The sequence below is a fragment of the Fistularia commersonii genome, chromosome 5, assembly GCF_037954325.1.
Source record: "Fistularia commersonii isolate RoL2024-O1a breed Wild chromosome 5, RoL_Fcom_v1.0, whole genome shotgun sequence".
In the NCBI taxonomy this organism is placed as follows: domain Eukaryota; kingdom Metazoa; phylum Chordata; class Actinopteri; order Syngnathiformes; family Fistulariidae; genus Fistularia; species Fistularia commersonii.
The window spans coordinates 21,044,235-21,056,236 of NC_141288.1; the positions used below are offsets into that span (position 1 = coordinate 21,044,235).

The 12,002-nt window shown below is 52.9% G+C and overlaps 1 protein-coding gene across 7 annotated transcripts in view; it reads right to left on the reverse strand.

Annotated features, from left to right (window-relative positions):
* Positions 1-404: 404 nt before the first annotated feature.
* The window catches only part of chchd3a (coiled-coil-helix-coiled-coil-helix domain containing 3a), a 78,004-nt gene continuing 66,406 nt past the window's right edge, over positions 405-12,002 (reverse strand). For 4 of the 7 annotated variants that reach the window (XM_086147313.1, XM_086147312.1, XM_086147309.1 and 1 more), the window contains 3 exons: positions 5,194-5,329; positions 4,913-4,953; positions 405-983 (listed from right to left, as the gene is read on the reverse strand). In XM_086147313.1, coding sequence (XP_086003439.1) covers positions 974-983; positions 4,913-4,953; positions 5,194-5,329 — 187 coding nt within the window. In that variant the 3' untranslated portion in view covers positions 405-973. The remainder of the gene's footprint in view (positions 984-4,912; positions 4,954-5,193; positions 5,330-12,002) is intronic. The other 3 variants (XM_086147314.1, XM_086147310.1, XM_086147311.1) reach the window with 1 other exon arrangement.

A 12,002-nucleotide genomic window follows, 5' to 3' on the forward strand; every position in this document is an offset into this window, starting at 1 on the left:
ACCCACGCAAACACACAACGTGTCGGGTCCCTGCATCCAAGCGCAGGAGGAGCCGTCTTCTCCGAGGCGGCATTAGCTCGGGACGCTGAGCAGACGCGGAAGGAAGGGAGGGGAATGAGTAGATCAGTGGGAAGATGGAGAGACGACGAGGGGATCGGAGAGGACGGACGGACGGACGGACGGGGATTCTTTCGGCTCGGGTCGAGGACGGGCGGCGGCAAGGAGGACGGAGGGATAATGAAAGGCAGAGGAGATTACCGACCCCGACGTCTAGGACAAATATTTCCCCCCTCCCGCCGGCCGGTCCGCTCGTCTACACCCCGGCCTCGCGTCGGGATTAGCATAAAAACACAGATACGCGCCAGAGATAAGGAGACACTAAATATGCAAATCAAAAAAAAAAGTGATCGTTGAATCTTTTATTTTCTGTGTTCCAAGTATGAGAGTGAATACTCGACACGGGGACGCTTTACATTATTAACGGGACATAACGCACATCTCAGAAAACACAAACGCTGTTCCTCGAGCGTCTGTGTGACGGGAGGCGGCGAACAAGAAGGAAGGACCGGCGTTCTGGGAGTGAAAGTAGCTGTGATTTGTTTTCCTAGGGATCGTGAGGAGCCCACGCGCCGCTAAAGCACGTGGACGGGTTTCCCTCCAGGTGCTTCGGTGGTCTCTAAGATGCTGGTGGTCCTGGGATTCATCTCCAAAACAGGAGCTACACATTTTGATCACACACACACACACAGGCAGGGAGGGGTGGGGACGCAGTTGTGATGCAGAAGGGAAAAGGTGTGTGTTTCTGTGCCGGCGCTAGCGGCCTCCTCGGGTCGGGTTCTCCGCAGGGTGTCTGGCCGCCGACTCGTCGCCCTCCTCCTCCTCCTCCGTCGGCCGGTCGATAATCGATAATCCCACACAATAAACTCCTCCATCGCCCCGTCTCGGTCTATCCTTCTTCCCTAACCTCCGGTCCTCATCTTGTTCTGGAAACAAAAGCGGGAGTGTTTTAAGCGAGTTGGAGGGGTAACAAAACAAAAAATAAAACCGCAACCATCGCGGCCGGAGAGGACGATAGAGCGGGGAGGGGACGGAGGGACGCTCAGTGTCGGAGGAAGGACCTGGGGGGGGAAGCAGGATCCATAAGTGCGAGCACAAATCCCGAGTAGCGTCTGGAGTCACAGATAAGACATGACGCAAACGTTTGCACGAGAGCGAGGAGAAGGCGGAGGATCTGCGAGCGTCGGGTCGAAAACGCCGAACTCCGGTTGCGTGCGCCGGAACGACGTGAGCGGCGGCTGAACACGGGCGCCGCGGCGGAAAGATGGACTAACACCTCTGTCTCCATGGAGACGGCGCTAAGGCTGCGGTCCTTTGGTGGGCGGACAGGAAGCGTCTCTGCTGCTGGCCTGGCGTGGGAACTTCACCTCCCCAGATGTTTGCTATGTTCTCCCATCAGATCGTTTCCAGAAACTTCGCCCTCTGCAACTAAAGGGTTTCAGGGAAAAGAGGAAACGGGGCCTGAACTTCCCGCAGGAGGAGATCAGCCTACAAGGTGAGAGTATCTCCTAAACCGGGAAAGGACAAAGAGCTGGATAATGTCTGTATTCTCCAAATTGCCTCCTGTTTTTTTGGTCTTTTCGAGAGGTTATAGGACGCGGGATCAATACTTCGGCGGTGATCCCGGAGCACGTGGTGTCCTTACAGCAATTATCTTAACGGGCTCTATTTAACGCAGCGCTGTGTACAGATTTATTGTTGGGGGAGAGAAAGGAGTGGCGCCCCGGCTCGCTGCTCCGTGTCGAGGGGATACCCCGGAGTAAATGGTGTGAGGAGAGAAAAAGTGATGTTGCAAAACTATTATCAGTTCTTTTTTTTATTTGAGAGCGGGTCAACAGTGCAGCTTGCAGATCACTGAGGGGAAATAAAAAGCACTGATATATGGTTAAAGAGTGTCCTCTTGGCAGCCTGAGCGGAACCAGCTGGATTCTATCGCACACGTTTAATTGTTTTCCACAGAAAAGTCTTTTTGTTTTCAAAGCCGCAACTCACCGGGCTACAGAAACGACCTTCATCGCCGCGTGACGGAGTTCTTCTGTTGCTTGGACGCCGCCCACGCGCTTTACCGACGGACGGGACGGCGCCCGATGCTCGCCACGCTTCGCTTCGTCAAAGGCGAGGCCACGCCTGTCTTGAGGCAGAAGGCCGCCCACGGTGAGCCGGGATCGGAACGAGTTTCCTCCAGCGCTGCCTCCTGAGGGAATATTCTACAGATCCATCCATCCATACATCTTCCCACGCTTAGCCGGAGTCGGGTCGCGGAGCCCGGAGCGTCGAGGACCGGACCTTCCTGTCCCCTCCCGGTCCCCCGCCACGTGGTCCAGAGTCCGGCCGCCATGTAGCGAAAACTCATTTTGGACGCTTGTATCCGCGATCTCGTTCTTTTGGTTGCCGCCGACAGCTGGTGACCATCCAAGGGTGAGGCTCGTAGATCCACCGGTACATGAAGAGCTTCGCCTTCTGCACCACGACAGATCGCTGCAGACGCCGCCGGCATTCCACGCGTTTCCGGTTGAGCTCCGCGGTCTTGGATTCGGAGGCGCTGGAGATCACGGCCCGAGGAAGCCGACAGAACCAGAAATTCTGTCGGAAAAGTTACGACAGCTGGCAGAGTCCGGCTCAACGGAAACGAGTCCCACTTACAACCGGCTCGTACGACGGGGTTCGACGCCGAGAAATAAATCTCCCCGAGCACGTACGGAGAAGATAGTCTGCATTTTCTCTCTTGTCCCCGACCCGAGTCCGACACCGGCAGAGGTAATAACTAAAGCCGGTACTTCTGCAAACTCTTCGTCGGTGGAAACACAAGAAGAGGATATTGGAGTGGAGGCAGGTCAGCGACGGGAGGCTGGAAGAATGATATTGAGTTTCTGTGGACCTGGAAACGGCGTGCCCGGGACCGCGGACGCCGTTTGGATGATTTATGATTCATATCAATAAGAGTCGTTTAAACGGAGACCTCATTTTAACTCGGGAGTGTGTCGCCGGAACCCTCGGCCAAGCTGCTTCACTACAAACACAGAGGCCACCAAACTATCCGGGTAGACTGCTACCTATCAGGGTGTCTTTACTGAAGGTGGGCGGCGTCGAAACACAAATATGAATAACTTGGAAAGCAGAGGAAGACGGCGGATGGAAGGACGGGTCTAGAAAATAAGGCGCAGAAGAAAAGATGGGGTTCTAGAAGCCGTCAGGCAGGAAGAATATGGAGGGAGGAGGCAGGCGGCGGATGGAGGGATCAACTTCCACGATAAAGTCATTCACAGAGTGGACGGAGAGACAGGGAGGCTTTATCTGCCCTTCGTCCGCCTCTTCCTCAGTTCGCTATCGGGACGCGTTAAGCGCCGAACGCATTTATAAAAGCGACGAGGGCCGAGGGGTCGGCGCCGGCCGGGAGGACCTGGAGCGGCTCCGGACGCCATCAAGGACTACGAGGAGAACGCCGTCGATTCTCGGCGACGAAGGCTTCGGACGAACGCGCCGCCGTCTCCGGTGACTTCAGCCGACGGGTTAGAAATGGATTCGTGGAGGAATCCGGACGGATCCGGTGACGCGGTGGTTTTCGGGAGAGCCGGAGGCGCCCGGACCCGTCCCGACCCGCCCGAGAAGCACGGAGACGAGCATCGGGCCGTCGCGGGTGATGTTTTGGATTCTGGAAATACGCCCGACCCCCCGGGGGGGTCACGGTCGTCTCATTGGACGCCGGTTCTCGGGGCAACTTCCTGCTCGGCTCCGATAAAGCGGCGTGTTTTTATTTTTCGTATCCCACTTCATCCCTGCGCCGTATTTTGACGTCTGTGTGATTCTGCATATTATGTCCTTAAAGCCTTATCGCCAGCCTGTTTCTTTTCGCACCTAATGACTTTAAAGGCGAGTCTCTGACAGATAAGCAAAGACGAACAAGAGTGCGCGGTGATTGCCGCGGGGGCGATAAACACAAGGCGGATTAGCATATCAGCTCAGACTCGCATCCAAACAATTTACAAGATCACAACGGAACCCGGACTGTGAACGCACCATGGCTGAATCCGGAGAAGGATACAGGTAAACTTTTCTTTTTTCCTCCTTTTTTTTTTTTTTTTAAACACACACACACACACCTATGTGTGAGCGGACGCTCCACACGATGAATAAAACATTAGCAATTTACATGATGTATAGCTTAAAAATCTGCCTGCGTATGACTTTCAGATCTAATATTAATACCAGACAGAGTGAGCGAGACATAGAAATCAGTTTTCCTCATATCCGGACAAAAACAATGCCATTTGAAAAAAACAAAACTAAACAGCCTAATCTAATAAAAGGCCCTGGGGATGTAAAGTGAGCCTTTTGGGGGCCGGCGGTTGGTGTTTTAAACTGCAAAGTGAGAGAAGAGGAATCAAGTTAATCTTAAATTGAGTGACATCACGATGGGGCGCGCGGTACGACCGGGGCGTCTGACGTGCGGCGGCCATTGCCCCGGCCTAATGACATTAAAACACACACACACACACACACAGCTGGAGAGAACGCCCGTGTCAGCATGTATTATGGAAATAGCCCGTAAGGTTTAAAGTGGCTATCTGAGCATTATTCAGGCGCCAGCAGCCCGCTGGAAATTATATTCCACCGTCTAAAAGCAAGAAAACCTGGCTGCATGTAAATTGATTGGAGCGTGTATGTATGCCAGCATTTGTGTGTGTGTGTGTGTGTTTGTTCTGTGTTCATTCATTTGGACATTTGCAAAGGGAGGGGGAGCTGCGATCTGAGAAGCCTATGACATATACTGCGGGTACTACACGGGGTTACTTTGTAATACTCACATTGATTCATCTGGAAGCTAGCCTACGGCGGGAGCGCTGCCATTACTTACGTATCATCAGTCCATGAAGGTGCTCGCGCTGATTTGTCATTCTTTCCAAAGGAGATAAAAGTGTTGCTTTAAATGGACCCCGTTTTATATTTATATATTCCCGTTCCGCGCGAGGAGTCGAGCGGCCGGCGCCGCACCGTTCTTATTTTATTCCACTTTAACAAACCCGCGTGGTATTTGTGCGCAAAATACGCAGGGATTAACATTTTTTAATGGGTATCGCTGCAGGTTTATGCGTAGGAGAGTTGTCAAAAACAGATAAAGCAGACCCGAGGGCGCACCTGTTTGGCGTTGTTGACGCACTGCATGTAAAGCGCTGCTATGTTGGAGCAGTGCAGGGTTTTCCCCACGTTTCCTCGGTAGCATTCGAGGATCCGGCCCTGCAGGTCCGCACACACCGGGTGGACTTCGTAGCGCCTGTTGGGAGGAGAGGAGCAGAGCGAGCGTGAGGAAGGCGGCGGGTTAGTGGACGATCGCATCTGACCCGGAGGGGAGCGAATTCGGCCCGTCGGGCTCAAGCGTAGCCCGGCGACAACATCGAAGCAGGAGTCACTCTGTTTTACCAAGGGAAGGTCCGTTTTTGCGGCCTCCACCACGGGACCAGACTTTGTTGTCCCGGTGTGTTCAGATGTGATCCAAGAAAAACATCAGCGCTGTCAGGAACTGTTTAAGCGATGAGTGGTTCATTAGAGGTCAAGAAATACACTTAGGAGAATTCCCGGGCCGAAATGAATGTCACCCCGAGGGGATGGTTCGCCCTCTCTAGACGTCCGCTGAGGCGCGTCCAGTCGGATGTGCAGATGAGGAGATTTCGGCCCCGACCTCAGGGAGTGGCCGTGATTTATACCACTATCTGGATGGTCAAGGTTTCTTCCTAATATGGAGTTGTTTTTCACAGCCTTTGGAAGAGGTCAACTAGGTACCAGGCCGTGTCATGAACTGGGCCTCCAGGCCTTCTGGGATTTGTCATTGCTAGTGCATTGGGGGTGTTAGTGGAAAAATACAAAGTTGGGTGCACTTTTGCCTTCACGTGATGCGTCCCCGCATGAATTTTAACAGGAAGGTCAGGAGGAGTCAATCCGGCTCCCGGAAGCCGGCTGTTCCCGGGACGCTGACACGGGCACGACGTTATTGACGCCGACGCCGGAGGGTCGGCGCAAAACGGACCCCCGAAGGCTTTTGGGGGGGGGGGGGGGGGGGCCTCGGAGAGAAATCCCAGCAAAACAAAGAGCGTCTGTTTAACCCAGCCTGCAGAAAGCCTGACTTGCTCCGACGATGAGAACGGTGACACAGGTAAATTGCCGGCAAGCTAAATATACCTTCCGAGTAAATTGGTCCCGGCTCTGGAGTATTACCAGCCTTTTAAAACGGCCTCACCGAGGAGAGTATCGATCCCTCCGCCGGCTACCTGCGAATGCGCGCATTGATTAAGGCTCCCAGTAAATGCCTGGAAGTGTGAACGATTTGCATACTGAAACGCTGCCACCTTGGAATCTAAATGGCAGTTTCAACCTTTTATCGTCCGGGGGAGAGCGGCGTTTGAGGGGCGGGGGGCTAAACGCATGTTTATGGGCTACGCATCGCTAGTTTGGCTCGGCCGAGACGTTCCCGGCTGGCTCTTAAGGTTTTAGGAGGAGCACCTAAACTAGCGCGAATCGAGATGCGCGACCTCGGCGTCGAGCGCTCGGAGCCGGACCCGTACGGGACGGAGGAAGACGTTGCACCGGCAGCTGTCTTTGCCAAGGATTAAGTGCTTTTGTCTCCTCGCGCGCCTCGCTAAAGTCCATAACCACGCGGCGTGCACACGGTAGGGCCATTACGGTAATGTGGTGTCATCGTTTTGTTCACACCAGTGCTTAGGACACTCATCCGGCCCGGCTAAATGCGCCACATGCTCGCGTGTCGGGGAAAAGGCGTCTCGCCAGTCAGCATCTCCGGAGCTCCCCGGGGAACATTGGGGATGAAGCTGAGCCCCCGCGGTCGTAATCAGATGTTTGATTCGCCCCCCGGAGTGAGCAATTACGCCCCTCTGGTGGATACAAAGCGGGGGATGGGCCTCACGGGTCATTACCCAGGGTGCAATGCGGCGGGGGGAGGGCGCGGCCAGGACCGCCACGTCACGTGGACGCCGTCGCTCGGGACGACGGAGAAATCTACGGTCCCCTCGACGTAGAGGTCGGCGGCGATTCGCCAGGAGGGTTTTCTTTACCTCGGCGACGCCATGAATAATTCAAACTTCGATACTCAAACTGAATTCCCTGCAAATCTACGGTCGACGAACGGGGCGGAAAGCATTTCATCAAAAACGGAATCGCAACGCCGACGCGCACAAAACACAGCAATTTATTCGGTTCGGATAAATTCTGACATTACCGAGCCGCGCGGATCTGGGCAATCGACAGGAACGAGAACGTCGGCGATCGCTTCTCTCCTCGCGCCGACTTTTAGCGCTTTGTGAAAATAAAACGCACAGAGCTACCGGCGGCCACCGGGACGCCACGCCACCGAGGTTTTTTGCATTTGTGGATCTACGGAGGGCGGATTCAGTCATTTGCCAGGAGGCCTGACAAGGCCATCGCTCTGCGTCGGAGTATTGAACGATGGCGGCGGCGCGAGCAGACATGGCTGCCACCTTATTCCTATGGATCCTGGCGCTCATTTATTACAGCGCCTATGGGCCTCTGCGGGGACGGGAGCAGCCAAATGCACCCGCTAATTGCTTTCTTTAGCGTCCGTGTTAATACCAGGTGCATCCCGCTGATACAAACAACGGTGTTTATCACAAGTAATGGACTCGGCGGTGAAAAAAACAAAACAAAAGGAGGACGCAAGAAGAGAGCGGGAAGGACAGAAATGAAGAACATTTCTCCGGCAGAAAGTAGACACCGCCGCTTCTATTCCCGTTCGCTCTCCGGTTCTCTCGGCGAGGAAGCGGCCGAGACAGCGGCGGAGTAAATCACGGAGACAATAACACAGCGACACAAACTCTGTGGCGGCCCGCTGCATCCTATATCATCTATCATCAAGATTAACATTAACTTCCTGCTTCCAATCACGCAGAGCTGGTACCAGATGACTAGAAGCCTCCCTCCTCCTCAGCTTTATATTACACGCCCCCGTGTCATTTACTACAGTAAGACTGCTGCAGTGCAGCGTGGCAGGGAAAACAAATGCAGAGGCATCGGACGTGTCGGCCCGTGAATAAAGCGGCGCCGCCGAGGGGTATTTAATATTCTAATGCAATCAATTCCGAAATCTACAAAATCATACAAACCCGCAGTACGATGGAGGGCGAAAAGAAAAACGGATAAATGAAGGAGGTGAACTTCCTTCCCTCATTCATTCATTCATTCATTCATTCACGGTTCCGGCTGACATCGAGCAGGTGGGCGTCTGAACTCTGGACGCTCACCTGTCAATTCAGGGTCACAATTCCAGACATCCCACCATTCAGCCTGTCATTCACACGTCTTGAAGATGTAGGGTCTCCGGTGAACCTGTAGCATGTTTAGATGGTGGGAGGAGCCTCGAGGAACCCCACGCAGACACCGGAGACCATGGAGACTCCACACAGATGAAGCCCTCGGTGGGAATCCGACCAGGGACCTCCTGGCTGCGAAACCTATTTCATGAACTAAATAGGAAATGACTCAATTCTAAATAAATTAGACACAAGTAGCACGGAGCTGCTACGCTACAACACCAGCGAACGAATCTGACAGGAGAGAAAGCAAAGGTCAGACTTGCAAAAACAGCTCCACACCTCGGCCACGAGCAGTGTGATTTCGCTGAAACTCCTGTAGAGTTTTATTTACGCTGCATATCAGTATCAGTCACTGGAGGTGTCCAGTAGCAGCCAAAGAAGGTAAATGATTACCGTTTGCGGCGCCCGGTCCGGAGTGAAAGGCACAAACGGCGGGGTCTTTCTTCTGCTTTCAAATTAGGTGAATGAGGAATAATTTGGGCTAAAGTGTGTTGATATTTCAATTCATCATCGGTGGCTTCTGAATGGATGCAACCAATCAGAGCGTCGTCACCCGGGACGCTCATCTGCATTTGAAAAGCAGCGATCGGCCGGCTCGAGAAATTAACTCTACCTAAAAACCGTTCCCGGCTCCTGGTTTTTGGGTCCGAAGACCGAACGGTATTTCGGTGTCGGCTTTGAGTGAAATTATTTTCAAGTACCGGGAAAAAAAAAAAAAACCCCGATCTTTCATAAAAACATTGATGGAACTATAAACCGATTAAACGATCCAGACAACTGCCAGGAAAGCTCCCATGCAGATGAGCGAGAGATTTGAATAAACTCCACTCGTGTTTCCTGTTGGTGGCGGTGGACAATGTCTCTGCTAATTTGGAGTGACATTCATCGTTTCCATTTCACAAATATGTATATTTTCTATTTGCTCCTTCCGCACTCAAGGCTTCGATTGTTTGCGCTGCCGGGACGTCTTATTGTCCGGGTGTACGTTATTGCGTAATTGCAAACTCCGATGCCCGTGGGTTCCAGACCTCGCTGTCCCTTTGTTAATGCACAGCGATGGCTTTATTTAACCCAAATCACGAGCCAACAAACCCAATGATGCTCTGTAGATGTTAAGATAAGATAAGATAAGAGCAACTTTATTCATCTCGAAGGAAATTGTTGTGCCAGAGTTTCAAGCAAAACATTACAATAATAGATAATAGTAGGAAGGAGGAGAAAGAAATACAATAAAACATAAAGTGTCAAGGTTAAGGCTATCAAGTGTTTTAAGATCTTAAAAATGACAAAGATTTGAAGATTCCCTGCGGCTGAAGGAAGAGGAATTAAAAAGTCTGATAGCCTCAGGTAGGAAAGACCTCCTGTGGCGTTCAGTGGAGCTCCTCGGTGGTATCAGTCTACGACTGAAAGAGCTCTGACAGGACGTCAGTGTCCGTGCAGGAGGTGATGGACGTTGTCCGTGATGCCGAGGAGCTTCTCTGACACCTGCACCACAGACTCCAGCTCCACTCCCAGGACAGACCCAGCTCTCCTGATGAGCTTGTTGAGTCTGTTGGCGTCAGCTGTCTTGATCCTGCCGCCCAGCACACAACAGCGTAGAAGATGACGCCGGACACCAGCGAGTGGTCAAACATCTGCAGCATGGTCCTGCAGACGTTGAAAGATCTGAGCCTCCTGAGGAAGAACAGGCGGCTCTGACCCTTCTTGAAGATGGCGTTGGTGTTTACAGTCCAGTTTATTGTCCAAGTGGACACCAAGGTACTTGTAGGTGTCCACAATGTCCACTTCTGTACGCCTGATGGTGACCGGATTCAGGTGGGTCCTTTGTTTCCTGAAATGTTCCAAGACCGTTCAAAAGCACTGGAATATGCCGGGGGGGGGAAAATCAAAAGTCTTCCTCGGCGAAAGAGACGATTTTCCTTTCGGTCCTGAAATATCAATGAACTCGAGCTCCACCATTTTGGAGGCAGCCGAGGGATCGGACGCCGCCTCGACTCGCAACGAGCAGCAGAGCGTCTCGCTCGGCGGCCGGGCCTTATGAAACCCGACGCCGCCGAGACACGCATCAGGGTGTTCACGTTGTAGTCGATGCAAAACGGATTGGAGCATAAACGTTTAAACGCTGCCGAGTGGGTACACCGTAGATTCCTGAACGGTGGTAAAAACAGCACGATTAGAAATATAGTCGGGCGTGCACGTAAGGGACGCTATCAAAATTAATCGTATGCGCCAAAATGTTGTAAAACGCGTTTGCATACCTGAGGTTTTGGGACAGGTAGTGCTAAACATAGGACTGCAGTGAAGAGAACGCGCCGCTGCTTTTAGTACTTTCTCCACTCATTAAATTCCCATGAAGCAAGCTCCATTACGCAATTAATCTGGTGTTCCTCCGCCTCCAAAGAAGTGCTGGGCTGAACCTCTTATACAGGTACTAAAACTCCCATCCTTCAGCTTTCCACAAGCACTCAAAGACCAAAGCTAGCGAAAAGTAGCACGTGGGATGGATGTGGAGAAGCGGCGCCGCCAGGACCGGAGACCCGCCGCTGCGCTTGACAGATGGCAAGACAACCTGAATGAAGATCAGCGTCGAGCTCTGAGTAACGTTCTTCCGTCGGCCGCTCTCAAACACGCTTTGAGAAACGGCATATGTGCCGTCATATGAGGAGGATATCCCATTCCTCAGGACGCTAGGCGTTAACGTCAGGACTGCTTAGCGTTCTCCGGAAGGGAGGGGGTGTCGTGCAACGCGTCGCTCTGTTTGCTTCATCCTGTGAGGTGGATGATGCCAAGCGAGGAACAAACAGCCACTTCGGCTTCCCTCTTGAGAGCGTGAGCAAAAAAAAAAAACAAAATAGCATCACGGCGAATGGTCGCGGCTATGGCGCACATGCTATGTTGCCGTGCCCTGACGGCAGGGCCGCGGCTCGCCATCGCTCGCAGCTCATCCGGCGCCGTCACACCCGGACGTTTCCGAGGCGTTCGGCCACATTCACACACCGAGGCACCGACCGGACCGTCGGGGGCAGAATCACCCAAACCCCTTCGCTGGGATGCGATCGAGGATTGTTTATTTTGCTCGTGTGTCAAACTGTGAATTCAGATAAAACCACTAAAGATACGTTAGCGGCGCTACCGGTAGAATTCACGTCGCAGCGTAAAAGCAATTCCCGTAAAGCTTTTCTTTGACTATATTTCCGTATAAACGTCTCCCGACGCCGCCTTCGCCACGTCGTCTCAGAACATACTGTCGCTTATCTCTCGGCCCACGTTCTACCTAATACGATTGTCTCGTACCTCACCGACGCCTTAGATCAACCTCGACACACATTTACTCCTGGGTTAAGCATCCATAGTCGACACGTAAACGGCTACGCACATAAATCAGGAGGTTCTTGTAGGAGTTATGCAACCAGACACGGCCAATGCATGTCACGCCCGTCCTTCTTCTCCCCGTTCACCTTCTCCACGCTCTCGCTTTCATTTTCCTCCAAATTCCCCTGAGGTCCGCGGGATATTTAATAAAACTCCATGCGACGGGACACGGCGACATCAGGGGGGGGGGAAGCGGCGCCAGACACACCGTTGCTTCTTATTTGCGGCGCGTAC